Source organism: Pseudophryne corroboree (genome assembly GCF_028390025.1).
Source record: "Pseudophryne corroboree isolate aPseCor3 chromosome 3 unlocalized genomic scaffold, aPseCor3.hap2 SUPER_3_unloc_3, whole genome shotgun sequence".
NCBI classification, from domain to species: Eukaryota; Metazoa; Chordata; class Amphibia; order Anura; family Myobatrachidae; genus Pseudophryne; species Pseudophryne corroboree.
This window is the reverse complement of record NW_026967519.1, coordinates 1,651,608-1,676,739: the sequence shown is the minus strand read 5'-3', so window position 1 is coordinate 1,676,739 and position 25,132 is coordinate 1,651,608. Positions and strand designations below refer to the sequence as shown.

The 25,132-nt window shown below is 49.1% G+C and overlaps 1 protein-coding gene across 2 annotated transcripts; it reads right to left on the bottom strand.

The window, feature by feature from the left end:
- Nucleotides 1–463: 463 nt before the first annotated feature.
- Nucleotides 464–9,477, bottom strand: LOC134983984 (oocyte zinc finger protein XlCOF7.1-like). 2 transcript variants are annotated; one of them, XM_063949641.1, is made up of 6 exons: nucleotides 9,240–9,477; nucleotides 7,718–7,787; nucleotides 7,268–7,408; nucleotides 6,065–6,256; nucleotides 4,580–4,634; nucleotides 464–2,534 (listed from the first exon to the last, which is right to left on the bottom strand). In XM_063949641.1, the coding sequence occupies exons 3-6, from the start codon at nucleotides 7,343–7,345 to the stop codon at nucleotides 1,516–1,518; spliced, it is 1,344 nt and encodes a 447-aa protein (XP_063805711.1). In that variant the 5' UTR covers nucleotides 7,346–7,408; nucleotides 7,718–7,787; nucleotides 9,240–9,477; the 3' UTR covers nucleotides 464–1,515. The 2 variants fall into 2 exon arrangements, with proteins under 2 accessions (XP_063805711.1, XP_063805712.1); XM_063949642.1 differs by having other exon boundaries at nucleotides 7,268–7,404.
- Between the last annotated feature and the right edge of the window lie 15,655 nt (nucleotides 9,478–25,132).

The window sequence follows — 25,132 nt, the reverse complement described above, 5'->3', positions numbered from 1 at the left end:
TCTTTTACTAATACGAGCCACATTAACATTCAAAGCATTCAATACATTTACCCAATCAGGAGTCGGCGGTGCCGACGCGGTTACCCCCACCGCCTTTTGCGTCTCTAATATAGTCTCCTCCTGTGAAGAGCACTCAGACATGCTGACACGTGTATTGTTGCCAGCAGCCTCCCTGAAAATAAAAAAACCTAACAATAAAGTATTTTCAGAGAAACTCAGTAGAGCTCCCTGTAGTGCGTCCAGTCTCACTGGGCACAATTCTAAAACTGGAGTCTGGAGGAGGGGTATAGAGGGAGGAGCCAGTGCACACCCCTTTTTTTAAAGTCTTAAAGTGCCCATATCTCCTACGGATCCCGTCTGTACCCCCCATGGTTCTTTTGGTGTCCCGAGCATCCTCTAGGACGAATGAGAAAATAGCTGTGATACAAGACGACGACCATATAAAAGCCATAACAAAGATAAATTGAAAAAGGGACGAAAATACATTTAATAAAAAGCAGCAGCACAAAGAAATGACTACAATGGTGCCTCCCGCGGCCGTATCACCTACAGAATCTATTACTCCATCATTCATTTCAGTCTCTCCCCTGCAAAAATGTCTCCACGCAATTAAGTATGTGGGTGTATCGGTTGTATGTGACTGGCTCAATGGGAATGCGGCCCTTTTGCCGATAACTTAGGAGGAGCTGAAACAGAGATGAAGCCATTACTTAAAGCAGAAAGAAGATGTACTGCGAATTATGTTAGCCAACTACTCTTTAGCAGGTCCTCACGGAGGCTTCCGAGTGATGTCATTGTCTAAGAAGTGGCCATCTTGGTCATTCTCCAGCCCTGCACAACATTAAATATATACACATGATACTGCGCCACTGAACACACAACAAATATACGCCCATCCCCCTTCCACTGCGGATGAAACCGGTCACTCCGCGGCTTCATACAGAGACGGGTTTGTCCAGTCACACGCTTCCATGTTCAATGAATGAATAGGAGTTGCTGGATCACACGCAATGACTAAAGTCAGAAAAGTGGGCAAATTTTCAATCAGCCTTATCTTCATTCATATAAACCGGCGAGACATGCTCTGTGAGGCCTGGGTTCTTCATGGAGTTGTGTCCTGTCTACTTAAGAGCATACCCACATGTACAGCTAGCGAGTTTAGGTCAAAAACTGTTGCCTACGATGGCATGGGGAAACAGTGCCGTGGCAGCTCTGTCCACTCAGGCCCTCAGCTGGCTCGTTACACCGTTCGTCTGAACTAAACTTGCTCCCGTACAGTTAAAGAATCGTATCGCATTGTCCCAGTTATGTAGTTTGCTATGAGCGATGACTTGTAAAACTCACACAAACAGAACACGCAAACAACATCTCTCAGCTGTGAGCTTTCTGACGTGTAGCCGCCACACTCACAAATACGGGCGTACAGGAACTGTGGGCGTACGGGCCCTGCCTCCAGGAGTTGGTTTCTCTCCTAGGCGGCAAGATGTGCGCTAGAACTGATCCAGACCCCACGTCTCAGAGCAAGAAAATGGCTTCCCTCCGGTGAATCCGGCGATGCGCGGTGAGGTGTGCGCTACAGCTAAAACATTTCCCGCACTCGGGGCAGTTAAAGGGCTTTTCTCCCGTGTGGATCCGGCTGTGTATAGTGAGGTGCGTTTTCCGCCTGAAGCTCTTCCCGCACTCGGAGCAGGAGAACGGCTTCTCATCCGTGTGGATTTTCTGGTGCCGGACGCGGTTGGAGTTGTTGGAAAAATACTTGCCGCACACGTTGCAAATGTACGGCTTCCTGACTGTGTGGGCGTTCTGGTGCTTGAGGCAGTCGGCGTCGTTGGCGAAGCGCTTCCCGCACTCCATGCAGGCGAACTGCTTGGTCCCGGTGTGGGTCTTCAGGTGAACGCTGAGGTAGGTGCTATTGCTGAAGCACATGCCGCAGTCTGGGCAGGAGTAGATTTTCTTCCCGGTGTGGATCCCCTGGTGCAGGACAAGCATGGAGTCGGATGAGAAGCACTCTCCGCACTCCGAGCATATGATGGAGTGTGGCTCTTCCTGACCGTCATCATCGTCTTTGTGGTGTTCTATGCTGTTGATGACATAGTTCTGACTCTCCGAGCAGTCGCTCGTCCTGTCTGCGGTGTCGGCTGCGTGGTGGAGAGAGGGATACTCTGCTTGCTCGGTGGGTGTATAAAGGTCGGTGTCTGTGAGGTCTCCTTCTTCACTGGAGATCGATTCCTCCTTAATGTGAGCCAGAAACCGTGCAGGATCTGGGGGTGAGTAAATGTCGGTGTCCGTGAAGTCTCCTTCTTCACCGGAAACGGATTCCTCCTTGACATAAGCAGATGTGTATGGTGTGTGTTCTGTCTGTGTATAAGTGTCGGTGCCTGGGAGACTGATTTCTTCGCACGAGACGGATCCATCGTCACTATGAGCAGGAGAAAACTCTACATGGCCTGTGGGTGCATCACCATCCATCTCTGGGAGGTCCACTTCCCCGGGCGAGACTGAATCTTCTTTGATCCTTGTGGTTTCCGACAAACCTGTTAAAAAAAAAAGAAAGAAAAAATCTATGACAAGTTTAATGCATTTATCTTTTAATGAACCCAATATTTAGACATTTTATCCTAGTAAGTGACCCCAGACCCCAATTATATTACGTGCCCTCCTCCTCTGAACACACCTTCACACAACCTGTGCACTGACCGCAAAATGTGTGTGCCACAAACCCGCTCCTCCCTATTCCCATCATCTCTATCCACTGGTGAACAATCAGCCTCCGAAACCCATTTCGTAAAGGCTCCACTGTTCTCAGTGCTGTAGCAATCAGCAATCCCAACTCCAGATCTCCTCTCACGCCCCCCCCCCCCCCCCATCCCCCGCTACCAACTCAGCCGCCTGCTTTCCCAGCTAGGTTCCCTGGCGCCTCACTCTGTCCAATATTTCGGTTGATCCCAAATGGTCGACATGAAAAAGGTCAACAGGGAGAAAAGGTCGACAAGGACAGTCAACACAAAAAAGGTCGACACAAGTGTACCGCTTCACTCTCCACACTTCGGGCAAGTTTACTATTCCAATTGTAGTCCATGTGGATGGTGAAGGCAGAAAAAGGCGAAAATCTTTTTTAAAAACCGTAAGTCGACCATTATTATGTCGACTTTTTGAACCCGTCAACTGTGGCAGGGACAGTATGATTCCACATAAGAGTAATATGGAACAGCAGGCTTTTGCAGTATTGGAACAGCAGCAATAGAGCTGATGGAATCCGGTCCGGGTTTTAGCTGAGTCTGTTGTAAGCCACAGCTGGGCTAATTACTACAACTTGTCTGCTACGTTTAAAAAATATGTTTGTTCAGTAGGTCATAGCTCCTGATGCCAGCAAGTGGCCAGGTGATAGGTTGGGGGACTGGGGTTACGTTAGGAGCCTTTGAAATCTGTACTATTTTGTGATTATTAGAACTTGGAATCTGTTTTAAAACTGCCTGTAAAACCTGCATGAATTGTGTAACATAGAACATAAAATGTGACAGCAGATAAGAACCACTTGGCCCATCTAGTCTGTCCCTGACCTGCCCGAGGTGGAGAATACAGTGAATTGGACTGTACTCCATCTAAGTGCTTCTGTCGCACAACCTTTTGTACGGTCTACCTTTAACATCTCAACCTTTTCACCACGTCCACCTTTTGTACCCGTAGAACTAATGCATGCCGATTATTTGGATTTGGACCTATTGACTGTAGAACTTTTTAATGTAGATCCATCCACTGGATACCCACAGACCTTCCCTGACACCAGTCTTCCCACTAGGATGTGAGGAAATGCATAGTTACAGATGTGTCCTCATACTGCTAACCTTGTTGCCCCATATGGCGCAAGATGCATGGAGTGACCAACATGTACAGAATTCCACATGGTGTACTTTTTCCTCAGTTTTGCGTGTTAGTTCGCTTACAGTGTACTAGGTACAGTACTTCTAGTAATAGTGCCACCACGTACTTAGGAGCAGAGTTTTGGTGTGGCTAAGTCGCAAAGTCTGTGGTGCGCTAAGCGGGGATATTTGGCGTGATTTGAAGATAGGTGGATGAGGACGCATCTACAACGGCAATATATGGTAACAGCTGCGATGGGAGGGGGTGCTATCTAATCCCCCCACCCCCTCGTTTGCAAACTGGCACTGCCAGGTCAAGCAAATACTGTGAAGAATACACCAGTGCCTGCTGCGGATAGGTTGTACATTCTGCATCAGCGACGAAAAAGAGCAGAGCTTTCTCAAACAAAACTTTATTGGGGGACACTGTAGCTGCGCAGGAAAGAACTGTGTCGCATTTCCCAACCCCACTGCTAACCCTATCTGTTCCCGGTCCCTTTAGTCTTCCTAACGCTGAGCTACTTAGTAAGTGATGTGGAAAGTTTTTACAATGGAGCACAGACAGAAGAAAAGATGTTTATACACCCTGGCCACACCACCTCTCACATGCGGCCACAGGCTACACAAGCTGCTTTTGTGGAACTAAAAGGCCCAGTATGCCGTGACAAGGCATGTTGGGGATTGTAGCACCAGGGCAGCCGGAGATAGCTGCAGGTTACCTAATTTGGCTCCACCACATTCAACACACGTCACATTTCCTAGCTGTGCAGATGTCTGTAATAGAGGAAAAAACAAGACAACCTCAGTGCTATCAATCGAGATTTATATAAACGGATACCCGTACCCCGTCATCACAACACGCTTACATATAACGCTCTCAGCAAACAATTCATACTCATTCACACTACTAGCCAAATATGTATCACAAATTATTCATGTGTGTCGTTTGTCCTCTGCTTGATATGTAATGGTTATGTTTACACATAGTGATAACGTGATCGATATAATTACCCAGTGGTGTAAGGGGCAGGTGATTCTCCATCATCACGTCCTTGTACAGACCCCTGTGTTCCTCTATATACTCCCACTCCTCCATGGAGAAATAGACAGTGACATCCTCACACCTTATAGGAACCTGACACACACAATGACACAGTCATCACCCAGACACATCCCCTGGTGTTACTGTATATTGCCCCATTCCCAGCAGTCACCTCTCCAGTCATCACCCAGACACATCCCCCTGTGTTACTGTATAATGCCCCATTCCCAGCAGTCACCTCTCCAGTCATCACCCAGACACATCCCCTGGTGTTACTGTATAATGTCCCATTCCCAGCAGTCACCTCTCCAGTCATCACCCAGACACATCCCCTGGTGTTACTGTATAATGTCCCATTCCCAGCAGTCACCTCTCCAGTCATCACCCAGACACATCCCCTGGTGTTACTGTATAATGCCCCATTCCCAGCAGTCACCTCTCCAGTCATCACCCAGACACATCCCCTGGTGTTACTGTATAATGTCCCATTCCCAGCAGTCACCTCTCCAGTCATCACCCAGACACATCCCCTGGTGTTAGTGTATAATGCCCCATTCCCAGCAGTCACCTCTCCAGTCATCACCCAGACACGTCCCCTGGTGTTACTGTATAATGTCCCATTCCCAGCAGTCACCTCTCCAGTCATCATCCAGACACCTCCCCTGGTGTTACTGTATAATGTCCCATTCCCAGCAGTCACCTCTCCAGTCATCACCCAGACACATTCCCTGGTGTTACTGTATAATGTCCCATTCCCAGCAGTCACCTCTCCAGTCATCACCCAGACACATCCCCTGGTGTTACTGTATAATGTCCCATTCCCAGCAGTCACCTCTCCAGTCATCACCCAGACACATCCCCTGGTGTTACTGTATAATGCCCCATTCCCAGCAGTCACCTCTCCAGTCATCACCCAGACATGTCCCCTGGTGTTACTGTATAATGTCCCATTCCCAGCAGTCACCTCTCCAGTCATCACCCAGACACATCCCCTGGTGTTACTGTATAATGCCCCATTCCCAGCAGTCACCTCTCCAGTCATCACCCAGACACATCCCCTGGTGTTACTGTATAATGTCCCATTCCCAGCAGTCACCTCTCCAGTCATCACCCAGACACATCCCCTGGTGTTACTGTATAATGTCCCATTCCCAGCAGTCACCTCTCCAGTCAGCAGCTGGATGATCTTGTTCGTGTGTTCCAGGATTTTCTGGTCATTGTGCCTCTCATGTTTCAGAGAGTGAGGTGGAGGCACCGTGATGGGGCTCTGGGTCCTGCCCAGTCCTCTTTCTGCTACATGGGGGCGGCTACTAGTCTTCACAAGCTCACCAGATTTAGTAATTACTGTACAATCCTGTGCATGGATAAATAAAGGCAACAAAGATCAGGTCAGGTAGGACACATGTGGGGTATAAAAAGAAGAGAGAAACATGTCCAAATACCAGCAAGCTAGGGCAGAACACGGAAAAGAACAAGAGACCTACAGGACTAAGGAGAGTTCAGTATCCCCATGGAACCTGAGATCATTGAGGAAATTCAACAGCCAGCAGCTTGTTCACCTGGCCGAACTCCCAGGACGCCCGCCACACGTTACGGCCAATTCTACTAGATCTGGGCAGCTGTGGTCAGACGTGCACGCATACACAAAGTACCGTACTTCTGAGACCTTTGCGTCCACAAATGCCAGTTTTGGGTGTAAGGTGCTGAGCACCTCCCAGGGGTGTTCCCACCCTTATGGGACAGCTTTGGGACATCCCAAGTGTTCCACTAACTTTCCAGAGAGAAAGGAGATTCTTGTTGTTACTATAAGTTAAGACATTGAGGGGGATACGATTGTGGGCGAAGGGGGCAAATTGCTGTTGCCACGGCGTTTAAATACCACCAACGGCGGCTCAACTTGAATCCTTCACCCTGCCCGGTTCTCAACCCTTTTGCTCAAACGTGCTCGCTACCCTAAAACACTAGCGTCATGTGGTGACTTACAAGTCTGCCATACAGGAGCATTGAAAGTGACCTCCTTCCTCATTCTATAGTATGATGCCGTATGGAGGGCACAATAAACTCAGAGGCCATTAACAGGACAGATATTTAAGACCATGACAGAACCATAACAACTTCCTCCTGCCAACTAGCAGAACCACAGTAGTTCCACATCCAAGTCCACTGCAGCTCAGCAGATCTTCGCTCCACTGGGGTCCTTAATACTAACTTTTACCTGGCGACACTCATTGACCGGGCAAATGCAGCTGTCCAATCATCAGAAACAAAAATTGCTGTTTCATTTCTATGTCACTTACTGCTGCAAAATCTTTTACTAGCTATAAACACCACCGGGAACCACTCCGAACACATGTAAGGCCCTCACCTCCCCGGTCAGCAGGCAGATGATCTCCAAGGTGAGGCTTATTATCCGCTCAGTCATGTGACCCCGGTCCTTGTCCATCCTCAGCGCATAGAGAGGGTCTCAGTGTAGCATGTGGTCTGATTGTCCAATATGGCCTTCTACCTTAAATAAGAACAAACCTAACTTGGCATTATCGGCAAATAATTAGTATCAGTTTTAATCAGTGTAATATTATATACCCGCAGCACTGGCACAACCCAGTAAAGAGTTTCTCCAAGTCATTGTGAAAGCTCAATAAAATGCAGTACAGGGGACCCCTCACTGTGGAGCCCCCTGACAACCGCTTGTGATAATACTTAGCCTGCCCTAAAACCTGCCTTGGAAAGTTACCTACACAATGGTGAAAACCGCATCACAATCGGTTCAGTGGTTTCAGAGTCTATCGCAATCAGACAAACAAACAGGCGTTACCCTTGTTCTATGAGGACATCACACACGCAGCAAGGACTACGGAGATCCTTCCCCGCCACTGTGAAGAGCACTGTTAAAAAGAAACAAAACATGACAATAATTATGAGGAAAGCCATGGGAGTGCGGCTAAAGCCAGGAACTACTACGAAATGTCATTTTATGTATATTAAGCACGGTCCTCCAAATGATGCAAAAACCTGTGATCAAAGGAGCCTATATCACATGCATTGTGAAAAATAGCACCCATGCTTGTAACAGTCCACATCTAACATGTATAATATGTATTATACTGCCTGTGACTGACAGGGATAAACTCAGCCCCAATGTGTATAATGTGTATTATATGTGACTGACAGGGATATACTCAGCCCCAATGTGTATAATGCGTATTATATGTGAGTGACAGGGATAAACTCAGCCCCAATGTGTATAATGTGTATTATATGTGACTGACTGGGATAAACTCAGCCCCAATGTATATAATGTGTATTATATGTGACTGACAGGGATAAACTCAGCCCCAATGTGTATAATATGTGACTGACAGGGATATACCCAGCCCCAATGTGTATAATATGTGACTGACAGGGATATACTCAGCCCCAATGTGTATAATGCGTATTATATGTGAGTGACAGGGATAAACTCAGCCCCAATGTGTATAATGTGTATTATATGTGACTGACAGGGATAAACTCAGCCCCAATGTGTATAATGTGTATTATATGTGAGTGACAGGGATAAACTCAGCCCCAATGTGTATAATGTGTATTATATGTGACTGACAGGGATAAACTCAGCCCCAATGTGTATAATGTGTATTATATGTGACTGACAGGGATAAACTCAGCCCCAATGTGTATAATGCGTATTATATGTGACTGACAGGGATATACACAGCCCCAATGTGTATAATGTGTATTATATGTGAGTGACAGGGATATACCCAGCCCCAATGTGTATAATGCGTATTATATGTGACTGACAGGGATATACCCAGCCCCAATGTGTATAATGTGTATTATATGTGACTGACAGGGATATACTCAGCCCCAATGTGTATAATGCGTATTATATGTGACTGACAGGAATATACCCAGCCCCAATGTGTATAATATGTGACTGACAGGGATATACCCAGCCCCAATGTGTGTAATGCATATTATATGTGAGTGACAGGGATATACCCAGCCCCAATGTGTATAATACATACAATATGTGACTGACAGGGATATACCCAGCCCCAATGTGTATTATATGTGACTGACGGGCATATACCCAGCCCCAACGTGTATTATATGTGACTGACAGGGATATACCCAGTCCCAACGTGTATTATATGTGACTGATATGTATATGACCAGCCCTCAGTTTTATTATAGGTGATTGATGTGGGTATTAGATTAGTAAACATTGCTAATAACATACAGTGATTGGAATATATCTTACAACAATCTGTGTGATGAGTATAGGCTCTTACTACCATGGGAATAAATGTAAATAATATAGATGACACATTTACCTGCTGTGGATGAGAATAAGTCAGAGATGAAGCAGCTTCGTGTCTATGAGCCATATGTAACATGAAAAGAGGACGTCCAATTATATTAAAGAAAAAAAAATCTATTTCCGGCTTGCTAAAGTTTCACTTCCTGGTTGTGCGTTCCACCACACTTCCTGGTTGTGCGTTCCACCTGACTTCCTGGTTGTGCGTTCCAATTCTGTCTCTCTTTGTCCTGTTATATGGAACCAGGGTTATTTGCGTCACCTGGTGATCAGGGACGGTAATGTTGTACGTCTTCTTGCAATTTCATCAATTGTCGAACAGTGCCACCTTGTGGCTGTATTTGGTATCGCTGGTAAAAAAAAAAAGGGTCCTGATAAATTAGTTGTAACAGCTGACAGATACTAATTACAGCATCTGTCATCAAACTGACATAATATTATTTTATGTAGCATGCTCAGCTTTTGTTGCATTCCCAAACACAGTTTTACTTATGACGGTGTATGTATGTACAGGGCGAGGCTGGACCGTGAGGGTGGCAAGTAGCAGTGTCGTAGCTGGAGTGACCATGCATTGCTTGTAATGGTAACTACTAGGGTTGACCTCTCGGTGTCCTGGGCTACATATCAGTAGCCAAATGCAGACGATTTCATCAGCAAAAGGCTAATTAGCGCTGTAGACCGCAGTCCCCATTTTTGTCGATGGGTACACCAGTCTGATCCCTATGTACCCGACTGCAGCTTTATGAAACTTGTTTTGGAATGGATACCGCCGTCTGAGGTAGCTGCTCTATGCCTATAGAGGTATTTCCAGAGGAAAGGGATCTTACAGTCCCTCTCCTGCAGACTCTGACCTCCATTGAAGGCGCTCGGAAACGGACACTGCACTTATTCCTGATTTTTATAGTTTTATACTCCTATTATATACATTTAATGTTTTTTTTTGTTTAAATAAGATTTTACTCACCGGTAAATCTATTTCTCGTAGTCCGTAGTGGATGCTGGGGACTCCATAAGGGCCATGGGGAATAGATGGGCTCCGCAGGAGACTGGGCACTCTAAGAAAGATTTAGTACTACTGGGGTGCACTGGCTCCTCCCTCTATGCCCCTCCTCCAGACCTCAGTTAAGGAAACTGTGCCCGGAAGAGCTGACATTACAAGGAAAGGATTTTGGAATCCAGGGTAAGACTCATACCAGCCACACCAATCACACCGTATAACTTGTGATAAACTTACCCAGTTAACAGTATGAACAAACAACAGAGCATCAACCAATGGATGCCAACATAACATAACCCTTTATTAAGCAATAACTATATACACGTATTGCAGAAAGTCCGCACTTGGGACGGGCGCCCAGCATCCACTACGGACTACGAGAAATAGATTTACCGGTGAGTAAAATCTTATTTTCTCTAACGTCCTAGTGGATGCTAGGGACTCCGTAAGGACCATGGGGATTATACCAAAGCTCCCAAACGGGCGGGAGAGTGCGGATGACTCTGCAGCACCGAATGGGCAAACACAAGGTCCTCCTCAGCCAGGGTATCAAACTTGTAGAATTTTGCAAATGTGTTTGAACCCGACCAAGTAGCAGCTCGGCAAAGCTGTAATGCCGAGACCCCTCGGGCAGCCACCCAAGGAGAGCCCACCTTCCTTGTGGAATGGGCTTTCACTGATTTTGGATGCGGCAATCCAGCCGCAGAATGAGCCTGCTGAATCGTGTTACAGATCCAGCGAGCAATAGTTTGCTTTGAAGCAGGAGCACCCAGCTTGTTGGATGCATACAGGATAAGCAGCGAGTCAGTCTTCCTGACTCCAGCCGTTCTGGTTACATAAATCTTCAAAGCCCGGACTACGTCCAGCAACTTGGAATCCTCCAAGTCACAAGTAGCCGCAGGCACCACAATAGGTTGGTTCAAATGAAAAGATGACACCACCTTTGGCAGAAATTGCGGACGAGTCCGCAATTCTGCCCTGTCCATATGGAAAACCAGATAGGGGCTTTTACATGACAAAGCCGCCAATTCTGACACACGCCTAGCCGAAGCTAAGGCCAACAGCATGACCACTTTCCACGTGAGATACTTTAGCTCCACAGTCTTAAGTGGCTCAAACCAGTGGGATTTCAGGAAACCCAACACCACGTTAAGATCCCAAGGTGCCACTGGTGGCACAAAAGGGGGCTGAATATGCAGCACTCCCTTAACAAACGTCTGAACCTCAGGCAGTGAAGCCAGTTCTTTTTGAAAGAAAATGGATAGGGCCGAAATCTGGACCCTAATTTTAGGCCCATAGTCACTCCTGACTGTAGGAAGTGCAGGAATCGACCCAGCTGGAATTCTTCTGTAGGGGCCTTCCTGGCCTCACACCAAGCAACATATTTTCGCCATATACGGTGATAATGCTTTGCTGTCACGTCCTTCCGAGCCTTTATTAGCGTAGGAATAACTTCATCCGGAATGCCTTTTTCCGCTAGGATCCGGCGTTCAACCGCCATGCCGTCAAACGCAGCCGCGGTAAGTCTTGGAACAGACAGGGCCCTTGTTACAACAGGTCCTGTCTGAGAGGCAGAGGCCATGGGTCCTCTGTGAGCATTTCTTGCAGTTCCGGGTACCAAGTCCTTCTTGGCCAATCCGGAACAATGAGTATTGTTCTCACTCCTCTTTTTCTTACAATTCTCAGCACCTTTGGTATGAGAGGAAGAGGAGGAAACACATAGACCGACTGGAACACCCACGGTGTTACTAGTGCATCCACAGCTATCGCCTGAGGGTCCCTTGACATGGCGCAATACCTTTTAGCTTTTTGTTGAGGTGGGACGCCATCATGTCCACCTGTGGCAGTTCCTGTCGATTTGCAATCTGCGTGAAGACTTCTTGGTGAAGTCCCCCCTCTCCCGGGTGGAAGTCGTGCCTGCTGAGGAAGTCTGCTTCCCAGTTGTCCACTCCCGGAATGAACACTGCTGACAGTGTGTTTACGTGATTCTCCGCCCAGCGAAGAATTCTGGTGGCTTCTACCATCGCCACCCTGCTCCTTGTGCCGCCTTGGCGGTTTACATGAGCCACTGCGGTGATATTGTCTGACTGGATCAGAACCGGTTGGTCGCGAAGCAGGGTCTCCACTTGACTTAGGGCATTGTATATGGCCCTTAGTTCCAGGATATTGATGTGAAGGCAAGTCTCCTGCCTTAACCACAGCCCTTGGAAATTTCTTGCATCCGTGGTCACCAGGACCCAGTCCTGAATGCCGAATCTGCGACCTTCGAGAAGGTGAGCACTCTGCAGTCACCACAGGAGAGACACCCTTGCTCTGGGGGATAGGGTGATTAACCGATGCATCCGAAGATGTGATCCGGACCACTTGTCCAGTAAGTCCCATTGGAAGGTCCTCGTATGGAACCTGCCGAAGGGAATGGCCTCGTATGATGCCACCCTCCTTCCCAGGACTCGAGTGCAGTGATGCACTGACACCTGTTTTAGTTTTAATAGATTCCTGACCAGTGTCACGAGCTCCTGAGCTCTCTCTATCGGGAGATAAACCTTTTTCTGGTCTGTGTCTAGGATCATGCCTAGGAGAGGCAGATGAGCTGTAAGAACCAACTGCGACTTTGGAATATATAGAATCCAGCCGTGTTGCCGTTTCACTTCCAGAGAAAGTGATACGCTGTTCAGCAACTGCTCTCTTGATCTCGCTTTTATGAGGAGATCGTCCAAGTACGTGGTAATAGTGACACCTTGCTTCCGCAGGAGCACCATCATTTCCGCCATTACCTTGGTGAATATTCTCAAGGCCGTGGAGAGACCAAACGGCAACGTCTGAAATTGGTAATGACCATCCCGTACCGCAATTCTGAGGTACGCCCGATGAGGTGGATAAATGGGGACATGAAGGTATGCATCCTTTATGTCCCGAGTCACCATAAAATCTCCCCCTTTCAGGCTTGCAATAACCGCTCTTAGCGATTCCATCTTGAACTTGAACCCTTTCAGGTATATGTTCAGGGATTTTAAATTCAATATGGGTCCGACCGAACCGTCTGGTTTCGGGACTACAACATGGTCGAATAATAACCCCCTCCTTGTTGAAAGAAGGGAACCTTGACCACCACCTGTTGAAGATACAATTTATGAATTGCAGTTAACACTGTTTCCCTCTCGTGGGGGGAAGCCAGCAGGGCCGTCGGTGAGGGGGCATCTTCTCAAAGTCCAGCTTGTATCCCTGAGACACAATATCTATTGCCCAGGGATCTACCAGGGAGTGAACCCACTTGTGGCTGAACTTACGAAGGCGTGCCCCCACCGGGCCTTGCTCCGCCTGTGGAGCCCCAGCGACATGCGGTGGATTTTTGTAGAGGCCGGGGAGGACTTCTGTTCCTGGGAACTAGCTGTGTTGTGCAGCTTCTTTCCTCTGCCCCCGCCTCTGGCAAGAAAGGACGCACCTCAGACTTTCTTGTTTCTTTATTCGAAAGGCTGCATTTGATAATGTCGTGCTTTCCTAGGCTGTGCAGGAATATAAGGCAAAATATCAGAATTACCAGCTATAGCTGTGGAGACCAGGTCCGAGAACCCTTCTCCACACAATCCTCAGCCTTCCACATGCCTCTTAAGTTGGCATCATCTGTCCATTGCATAGTCTACAGGACACGTCAAGCAGAAATCGACATAGCTTTAACTCTAGGACCCAGTATACTCATGTCTCTTTGGGCATGTTTTATATATATATATATATATATATATATATATATATATATACCTATCACTTAAGACAGCATCTTTAATATATATATATATATATATATATATATATATATATATATATATCTCTCTCTATCTCTCTCTCTATATATATATATATATATATATATATATATATATGCATACTAGGGTCTCAATCTCTGCTGATAAGGTACCTGTCCACGCTGCCACAGCGCTATAAACCCATGCCGACACAATCGTCGGTCTGAGTAGTATACTAGAATGTGCACGCTATCTGCAGGATCCCTGAGAATAGCTAGTGCTACCTTCTGTGCAAACGGGACACCCTAGGGGAAGATTCCCATCACATCCTGGCCCTAGTGGGGAAAGGATACTGCTTGAGAATTTTTTGTGGGAAGCTGCAGTTTCTTGTCTGGAGATTCCCGCTCTTTTTCCTCATGAGAGGAGGGAAATTTACCTCAGCTTTCTTCCCCTTAACATGTGTACCCTTGTGTCAGGGACAAATGAGTCATCAGTGATATGCAAATCCTCTTTTATTACAATAATCATATATTGAATATCTTTCAGCCATCTTGGCTGTAACTTTGCATTATCGTAGTCGACACTGGAGTCAAACTCCGTGTCGATATCAGTGTTTATTATTTTGGATAGTGAGCATTGTGAGACTCTGAAGATCTCTGTGACATAGGGACAGACAAGGGTAGATTTCCTGTCTGTTCTCTAATCCAGTGGTTCCCAAACTTTTTTAGTCCAAGGCACCCTTTGGGTCACCCTGACTTTTTCAAGGCACCCTTTCGCCAAAATAATTACTGAAGTGTCCCTTTTTTAAAGTAGTTGGGTCAAAACAATGCTATCAGTATTTAGATGATTTAATTCAGTCCCGGAATTGACGTCAGACACCTGCCCTGCGTTTGCCTGGACACGCCTGCGTTTGCCCAATCACTCCTGGAAAATGGTCAGTTGACACCCATAAACGCCTTCTTCCTGTCAATCTCCGTGCGAACAGATTCGTCGTAGAATCCTTCGCTGTGCAATGACCCGCTGTGTACTCGTACGACGCACCTGCGCATTGCGGTGGAACCGTAGATCTGCCCCATTCTTACTTGATCGCTGCGAAAATCCGCAGTGTGCGATCAGGTCGGAATGACCCCACATGTTTTTTTGCAGTGCAATACTGGTCACCTACATCCATAAAAAACAAAACAAAAAAAACCACAGGCTTTATATAAAATAACAGGTTCTTTTTGCAGTCAAATAAATCAATCTAAAAAGGTTCCTGTGCATCCATGCACCAAGACCAGCCCCCCACCTGCTTACCAGCTTGTCCTCATATAAAGGGCCCTACATACACACTTAAAGATTTTACTGAACGATATGAATGTTCTCGTTCATTAATAAATGAGAACTCGTTCATATCTTTCAGTGTGGAGGCACCACCAATGAACGATGCGCGACCCCGCGCTCGTTCATCGTTGGTGCTGGCTTGTTCATACCTGCAGGCCAATATGGACAATCTCGTCCATATTAGCATGCAGGGCTATGGAACCGGGTGACGGGGGGAGTGAAGAAACTTCACTCCTCCCGTCCCCCATCTCCGCCGTCAGGTCGTTTGACGGCCGTATCGGGCGTCGGGCAGCTCGGCGGTGGGTCGCCTAGTGTGTAGGGCCCTTAAGTCACAGCAGGCACCCCTCTCCTATAAACTTCCCTATGCGGCATCTCACATACAGTATCATGTATTAATATTTCAATACTCACTTTTTCAGCTAGCTCCTATGTCACGGCGGCCAGGACTTCAATAAGCCGTCAGGATCCTTGCCCAGCGCACTCCTTGGCCACTCCAGCCTGCTTACACCTGCACCATCCACTGATTCCAGTCACAGGTTCCCCCACCCCCACACATCCCGCACAGCACCATCCCTTCCCTGCCAGGTGACTCCAGTCACCGGTTACTACCCCCCCCACCCCTGCACCTGAGACAAGCAAAACATCCCACCTCCGCCAGGTGACTACATGGCAAGTGACATCCCGAACCGCTGGCTGACTTTGGGCACAGCCGCCAGCAGCTCTTACACATCCCGCACTCTTTCTCCCCCGCACCGCTGGCCGCACTCTTCCCCCCCCCCAGCTACTCACTGCGTGTCCGCTCCTGTCCTGCTCCGTCCCCCCGGATAACCACACACTGGTGGCCGCTCCTGCTGCCCGCACTCTCCCCCCCAGGATACTCACCACCTTGCTGCTCCGGCCGCCCGCGCTCCCCCCCCACCCTCCCAGCTACACACAGGTGGCTGCTCCGGGCGGCCGCACTCCCCCCCCCCCCCCAGCTACACACTGGTGGCTGCTCTGGCCACCCGCACTCCCCCCAGCTAACCACACACTGGTGGCCGCTCCTGCTGCCCTCACTCCCCCCCCCCTCATCCCAGCTACTCACTGCCTGGCTGCTCCGGCCACCCGCACCCCCCCCCCCCCCCCCTCACTCAGCCCGGCTGCTCCTCCCGCACACACTCTACCCTCCGTTCCCCACCCCCTTCCCTGGCGCCGGCTAGCTTCACACTGCCCTTGCGCTCAGGTCACTCCAGTCCGCACTCCACATCCTCCCGGCGCCGGCCGCTCACACACACAATAAAAAAAAAAAAAGACATGAAGATGTGGCTACTAGGCTGCGGCACCCCTGTGACAGCGCTGCGGCACCCCAGGGAGCCGCGGCGCACAGTTTGGGAACCGCTGCTCTAATCTTTTGTGCAATAAATTCACCTCAGTTCTTACACATATCCAAACAGGTGTCGGCGTTGTCGACGGATACACCCTCTCACACACATATTTGCTCTAACTCCTCCTTAGGGGAGCCTTTTACCTCAGACATGTCGACACACACATACCGACACACCACACACACACAGGGGATGCTCTATTTGAAGACAGTTCCCCCACAAGGCCCTTTGGAGAGACAGAGAGAGAGTATGCCAGCACACACCCCAGCGCTATATGACCCAGGAATCACACAGTAACTTAGTGTTAACCCAGTAGCTGCTGTATATATTGTTTTTACGCCAAATTTATGTGCCCCCCCCCCTCTCTTTTTCACCCTCCCTATCGTGCAGGGGAGAGCCTGAGGAGCTTCCTCTCAGCGGATCTGTGGAGAGAAAATGGCGCTGGTGAGTGCTGAGGAAGAAGGCCCCCCCTCAGCGGCGGGCTTCTCCGCGATTTTGTGTAAAATTAATGGCGGGGGCTCATGCATATAACGGTGTCCAACTGTATATATGCTGCTTTTGCCAGGAGGTACTTAATTGCTGCCCAGGGCGCCCCCCCCTGCGCCCTGCACCCTACAGTGACCGGAGTGTGTGGGTGTAATGCGGGAGCAATGGTGCACAGCTGCAGTGCTGTGCGCTACCTCATGTGAAGACAGTAGTCTTCTGCCGCCGATTTCGATGTCTTCTTGCTTCTGCCGGCTTCTGTCTTCTGGCTCTGCGAGGGGGACGGCGGCGCAGCTCCGGGAACGGACGACCAAGGTTAAGATCCTGTGTTCGAACCCTCTGGAGCTAATGGTGTCCAGTAGCCTAAGAAGCGCAACCTAGCCCGCAGTTAGTAGGTTTGCTTCTCTCCCCTCAGTCCCTCGTTGCAGTGAGTCTGTTGCCAGCAGAAGCTCTCTGAAAATAAAAAACCTAACAAATACTTTCTTATTAGCAAGCTCAGGAGAGCCCACTAAAAGCACCCAGCTCTGGCCGGGCACAGATTCTAACTGAGGTCTGGAGGAGGGGCATAGAGGGAGGAGCCAGTGCACACCAGTAGTACTAAATCTTTCTTAGAGTGCCCAGTCTCCTGCGGAGCCCGTCTATTCCCCATGGTCCTTACGGAGTCCCCAGCATCCACTAGAACGTTAGAGAAAATATAATAAATACCTTTATATCAAGCCGCACTATCTATATTTTACAATTTGTATTTACCCTACATAAACCAGTAGCGCTGTTCTATTCACTTTCTCTTGCTTTGGCTTGGGACATTCTCACCCTCCTTGTACAGCAGCTGTGGTTTATGTGGCTGCGCTATTAGTGGATGATTTCTTCCTTTTTCTTGTGGCTGTCCCTGTAGCAATTGGTAATACATAACAGGGATAATCATGTAAGAAATATTATCCCCACATTGATGTGGACTGACAATAATCAATATCACAGTCCTGATTATTAACAGAGACCCCCAGATGTTTTATTACAGCTACCAGAATTTGTTGGTGTTTTTTTGCATTAATTTCTTTTTAAACAAAGTAATAATTTTTTTGGAACAGAGCAAAAGTACAGCATCTATTCGTAGTATAAAACGTCGGTTGCAACCCTTCCACATACTAGTCCGCGGGGAGAGGCTAAATGATGCAAATTTCCGCCATTTTGCCCCACCCAAACCATACGACACTGCAATTCCTTGTATATCTCCTTATCCTGCCCACTTCACACTTCCGCCGGTGTGGGGGACTGCCTGAAAAATTGGGATGTCCTCAGTGGAAAGGGGGTAATATCAAAGACAAAATAAGGTGTCTCAGGGAATCTGAAAAAGAAAACAAATGAGCTGTACTCAAGAAAAGGAATAAAGGAAATAGAAAAGGGGGCGAAGGAGAGAAAGAAAAAGAGATAGGGGGTAATTCCAAGTTGATCACAGCAGGAAATTTTTTAGCAGTTGGGCAAAACCATGTGCACTGCAGGGGAGGCAGATAGAACATGTGCAGAGAGACAGGGCCGGTTCTACCCCTTGTGGCGCCCAGTGCGAGAGTTTCCACTGGCGCCCCCCCCCCCCCTCCCCCTGTGGCAAAACAGTTAGTGTGCGGGGGGGGGGGGGGGGGGGGATCTTCATAGGGGAGGGGCGTGGCCAGTTATGCTCAAAGTAGCTGTGCCCCCCAGTTGATTTGCCCCTGTAGATATGCCCCCTCTTTATTTTCCCCCAGTAGATATGCCCCCTCTTTATTTGCTCCCAGTATTTGTGCCTCCTCTTTATTTGCTCCCAGTAGTTGTGCCCCCTCTTTATTTGTGCCTCCTCTTTATTTGCCCCCAGTAGTTGTGCCCCCTCTTTATTTGCCCCCAGTATTTGTGCCTCCTCTTTATTTGCCCCCAGTTGTTGTGCCCCCTCTTTATTTGCCCCCTGTCGCTGTGTCCCCCGCTTACAAACACACACACAAAATAATAAAAACAATACTTACCACTGCCCCGCTCCTGCTTCTTCTGCTGCTGCTCCGTCAGTCTGGCCGCCCGCTATGCTCTATGGGAGAGACGTCAATGACGTCTCTCCCATAGCGCCGCACAGACACTAGAGGTCAATAACGACCTCTAGTGTCTGTGCCTGGAGCCGGCTGCAGCGGACGCCCACACAGCCCACGGCGTCTGCTGCAGCCTTGGAGCGGGGAGCGGAGTGCGGGCAGGCGGCGGTGCCTGCGGGGTGACTGCGGCCGCGCCCCCAGGCCGCAGCGCCCCGGGCAAAGGCACTGCTTGCCCGCACCAAGATCCGCTCCTGCAGAGAGAGTTAGATTTGGGTGGGGTGTGTTCAATCTGCAATCTAAATTGCAGTGTAAAAGTAAAGCAGCCAGTATTTACCCTGCACAGAAACAAAATAACCCACCCAAATCTAACTTTCTCTGCACATGTTATATCTGCCCCCCCTGCAGTGCACATGGTTTTGCCCAACTGCTAAAAAATTTCCTGCTGCGATCAACTTGGAATTACCCCCATAGATGGAAGGACGGGGGAGAAAAGGAGGCAAAGTGAGGGGGATGAAGAAATAGCAAGGGAAAGGAGAAGTGTTAGTAAGGGGGGAAGGAGGAAGGGACAGAGGGAGAAAGAGGAAGGACAAGGAATTGCTGGTAGGCCAAAACACTTGGCGGAGCCACAGTGTGCCGGGTGATGTTCAGAATGCCGGCTTGTTGAGATCCCAGCGCTCAGTATACCGGCGCCTAGCTGTCGGTATTCTGGCGGTTGGGATCCCAGCGCCGGTATGCTGGCCGTCGGCATACCATACTACACCCCAATGTGCCATGTAAGATACAGTTTTATGCACTGACCATGGCTGTTATGTTTCTTTTTATTTTTTTAATTGCTCCGGTTTTGTAAATATGTATTAATGTATTAATCTAAGAGAATATGATTAGCAAGGGTAGGCTGGCCGGGGGGTTAGTGTGGCACCTGCCCCTTGGGACAATACAAATGTATTGCTCCAGGCTCACCTGCAACTGTGCCCTGCACGTACATGGCTGGCTGCAGGAGGCATGCAGAGGATGCTCCTGGCAATGCCCCGGTGGAGGCACGGGCTCTGCCCCAGACCACCATGCCCTGCTGCCGGCGGCCACCACAAACTAAAGTACGGACGCTCTGAGGCACATTCACTCATGTCTGCGGCCAGCTCCCAAATATAAAGATTCCTTATCACTGCATTTCGTAGCAATAAGGAATCCTTATTTGCCCAGATGTACAATGACTGAGCCGCCAGGACAGAAGCATTCCGCAACATGGAAATTCGGCTGAATAGCGACCCCCGTAGCAGTGGCAAAACGCAGGATTTCTAGAGGGGGTTTTCCAAATGCAATCTCCGTATATTCCACTCTGCGGAACATTCTAGATGATCGATAGCAGTGGTTCTCAACCTCGGTCCTCAAGTACCCCTACAGTTCATGTTTCCAGGTCTCCTCACAGGACTGCAAGTGAAATAATTTGCTCCACTTGTGGGTCTTTTAAAATGTGTCAGTGAGTAATGAATACACCTGTTCAACTGCTAGGTGACCTGGAAAACATGAACTGTTGGGGGTGCTTGAGGACCGAGGCTGAGAACCACTGATCTATAGTACAGGCTGTAAGAAATATATTTAAATTATATAAATAATATAAGTGGTCTGAAAAAGGTTAAACATACCATAATAAAGGCACAAACATTATGGAACTAGTACCTCACTTTCTAAGCACACATTCTCTCACCTCATGGTAAGGCTCCTTTCTCTTCTTTCTGGTAGCTACTCTTTGGACCAGTGCACTGAATGAGGGCTCAGAACCACACACACAGCAAACTTTGTAGAAAAAGCTGCTACTGGGTATGTGCAGCAGCTCTGCATGATGCGGCTGTCAGCGTCCGGAGTCTTAACAGTACGCTGGGGCCACGGGGCTGGCTTCTCAGGCGGCGTGCGGGCAGCGGCGGGGGTAAGCTGTTGCGGCGGGTCCGAGGGCAGCAGTAGCGGCGGTGAGGGGGTTCGCTCGTGGCTGCGGGACGCCGCTGCAGCGGGTCACTCTTGCTGAGCCGTTGCTAGGAGACCAGGGGCAGTGAGCTGTGTGGCTATGCAGAAAGGTCTGCATTACTGGGCGCCGCCATGTTGGAGACCAAGTTTGAGGCATAGTTCCTGTTTCTTCCAACCAATCCAGGGGAAGTTCTCCCTATAAAAGGGGGCTGGTTTAGGAGAGGGATGCCAGTGCTTCAAGTTACAACCCTGTTGTAGGTGCTTTAGCCTGTGCTCCCAGGATTCTTGCCATATCCTGGTTACTCCTGACCCTGCTTGGCCGGTTCTCTGTTGCTGCTGCAGCCCTGCCGTTCCTAGCCTGCTGCTGCCTGTGGAAGCGCTCCTGGAAAACCCAGGCCAGTAAGACTCTTTGGGCACGGTCGGTCCCGGGTCTTCTGCCTCGTTTTTCAAGCCACACTCCACAGATCTTCATCTCCAGCCACGTCTTTAACCACCATCCACAGTTCCGCAGTTCATAATCTACAGCCTCGTCTTTCAAGCCACAGTCCACAGTCCTTTGTCTCCAGCCACGTCTTTAACCACCATCCACAGTTCCGCAGTTCATAATCTACAGCCTCGTCCTTCAAGCCACAGTCCACAGTCCTTTGTCTCCAGCCACGTCTTTAACCACTATTCACAGTTCCGCAGTTCATTATTCACAACCTCGTCTTTCAAGCCACAACCCGCAGTTCTTTGTCTACAACTACGTCTTTAAGTCATCGTTCACCAGCCACAGTTCTCTACCTCAGCCCTGTCCATAAGAACTACAATCCACTGACTCTTAGCTCCGCCTACATTCTTCATTGCCCCTCGTCCCATGAGAAGGAACTATATCCAACCCCCTCGTCTCGTTCATCCACAGCCAACTACCTCCTGGGGCAAGTCTCAGCTGCCGGATCCTCAAACCTCGCTAGTCATGACAGCGGCGGCAGCTCTAGTAATCGTATTCTATACCATTGCTATTGTTGTCATAGTTTGCCACTTGCCAAGGGGAGGGGGGTTTCTTGGCAACCAGAAACCCCCCATGCGTGTGCCTATGAGTAGGACTCTAGAAGGGCTGCTGTTGCTTCCCGATTCTAAATATGCCCCTTAATGCTATGAATATGTCACTGCTAAGAGAATACTAATATCCATTCTGAGACCCTTGTCCTCCCCCTCCCTGCCCACAGCCTAACCCTCCGCTCCTGCAGCCTAACCCTCCGCTCCCGCAGCCTAACCCTAACCTCCCCCCTCCTGCAGCCTAACCCTAACCTCCCACAGATGCAACAAAAGGAAGGCTGCGATCAAATAGGAAAGAACAATGATACTTTTGCCAAATTTGTCAATTTAAAAATCGAGTTTTATGGTAAGAACTTACCTTTGTTAAAACTCTTTCTGCAAGGTACACTGGGCTCCACAAGGAATGGACAATGGGGTGTGGAGTGGGATCTTGATCCGAGGCACCAACAGCTCAAAGCTTTGACTGTTCCCAGAATGCACAGCGCCGCCTCCTATATCACCCCGCCTCCCTGCACAGGAGCTCAGTTTTTAGTTAACCAGCCCAATGCAGTAGCAGGAAAAGAGACGACAATGGTTAGTAGCCACAAACACCGCATTCTCACGACAGGAGACGTGTCAGCGGCTAATGCCATACCAACCCAAAGAAGCTAAAAGCGTCAGGGTGGGCGCCTTGTGGAGCCCAGTGTACCTCACAGAAAGAGTTTTAACAAAGGTAAGTTCTTACCATAAAACTCGTTTTCTGCTGCGGGGTACACTGGGCTCCACAAGGAATGGACAATGGGGATGTCCTAAAGCAGTTCCTTATGGGAGGGGACGCACTGTAGCGGCACAAGAACCCGGCGTCCAAAGGAAGCATCCTGGGAAGCGGCAGTATCGAAGGCATAGAACCTTCTGAACGTGTTCACGGAGGACCACGTAGCCGCCTTGCACAATTGTTCAAGGGTCGCACCACGTTGGGCCGCCCAAGAAGGTCCAACAGACAGAGTAGAATGAGCCTTAATGTGATCAGGAGCAGAGAGACCAGCCTTCACATAAGCATGTGCAATCACCATTCTAATCCATATGGCCAGGGTTTGCTGTGAGCAGGCCAGCCAAGTTTGTGAAATCCAAACACAACAAAGAGAGAATCAGATTTTCGAATAGAAGCAGTTCTCTTCACATAGATACGGAGAGCCCGTACCACATCCAAAGACCGTTCATTGGGGGACAGATCAGGAGAAACAAGTGCCGGAACTACTATCTCCTGGTTAAGGTGGAATGAAGAAACCAACTTAGGTAAATAGCCGGGACGAGTCCTAAGAACCGCCCGGTCATGGTGAAAAATCAGATATGGAGAGCTACAGGACAAAGCACCCAAATCTGACACTCTTCTAGCTGAAGCAATAGCCAGCAGAAACACCACCTTAAGGGAAAGCCACTTCAGGTCAGCTGAACCAAGAGGTTCAAACGGAGATTATTGTAACGCCTCTAAAACCACCGACAAGTCCCAAGGAGCCACAGGCGGGACATAGGGAGGTTGGATACGCAACACACCCTGAGTAAAGGTATGCACATCAGGTAAGGTCGCAATTTTTCTCTGAAACCACACCGACAAAGCAGATATTTGAACCTTGAGGGAGGCCAGACGCAGGCCTAAGTCCAGGCCCTGCTGAAGAAAAGCCAACAACTTGCCTATACTAAACTTGGAAGCGTCATAATCGTTAGATGCGCACCAAACAAAGTAAGAATGCCAGACCCTATAGTAAATCTGAGCCGAAGCCGGTTTCCGGGCCCGCAACATAGTTTGAATGACCGCCTCAGAAAACCCTTTAGCCCTTAGGACGAAAGCTTCAAGAGCCACGCCGTCAAAGACAGCCCGGCTAGGTCCTGGTAGACACAGGTACCCTGAACGAGGAGGTCTGGGCGTTGTGGAAGTAGAATCGGACGCTCTGACGATAGGCCCTGCAGGTCTGAGAACCCGTGCCGTCTGGGCCACGCTGGAGCTATGAGAAGCAGAATTCCTTTTTCTTGCTTGAACTTCCGAATTACCCTGGGCAGGAGTGACACCGGAGGGAACACGTACGGCAACCGAAAACGTCCACGGCACCGCCAGCGCATCCACAAATGCTGCTTGAGTATTCCTTGTCCTTGCTCCGAAGACCGGAACCTTGTGATTGTGTCGAGACGCCATCAGGTCTACGTCTGGAAGGCCCCACTTTTCCACTATGAGTTGAAACACTTCTGGATGGAGCCCCCACTCGCCGGCATGTACGTCCTGACGACTGAGAAAGTCCGCTTCCCAATTCAGGACTCCCGGAATGAATATTGCCGATATGGCCGGTAGATGGCGTTCTGCCCACTGTAGAATCCGTGAGACTTCCTTCATTGCCAAACGGCTTCGAGTGCCGCCTTGATGATTTATATAAGCCACTGTGGTGGCGTTGTCCGACTGTACTTGTACAGGACAGTTCTGAATCAAATGCTGGGCTAGGTTCAATGCATTGAAGACCGCCCGCAATTCCAGAATGTTGATTGAGAGGAGGGACTCCTCCTTGGACCACCGACCCTGAAAGGAGTGTTGCTCCAGCACCGCGCCCCAACCTCTTAGACTGGCATCTGTCGTCAACAGGACCCAGTTGGATATCCAGAAGGGACGGCCCCTGCACAATTGTTGATCCCGGAGCCACCAGAGCAGCGACAGACGGACCTCTGGAGTCAACAAGATCATTTGAGACCTGATCCGGTGAGGCAGGCCATCCCACTTGGCTAGGATCAGCCTCTGGAGGGGACGAGAGTGAAATTGAGCATACTCCACCATGTCGAATGCTGATACCATGAGGCCCAGCACCTGCATCGCTGAATGTAACGACACTTGCGGACAAGAAAGGAAGCAACGAATCCTGTCCTAAAGCTTCAGGACTTTCTCCTGGCACAAGAGCAACCTCTGGTTGTGTGTGTCCAATAGCGCTCCCAGATGC

Bases quoted from the DNA above. Each gene is read 5' to 3' on its own strand.
- LOC134983984 (XM_063949641.1), bottom strand. From the start codon at position 7,345: ATGGACAAGGACCGGGGTCACATGACTGAGCGGATAATAAGCCTCACC. The intron at 6,257-7,267 runs GTGAGGGCCTTA...ATCCATGCACAG, and splicing joins TCTGCCTGCTGACCGGGGAG to GATTGTACAGTAATTACTAA. The intron at 4,635-6,064 runs GTGACTGCTGGG...CCTCTATTACAG, and splicing joins TCCAGCTGCTGACTGGAGAG to ACATCTGCACAGCTAGGAAA.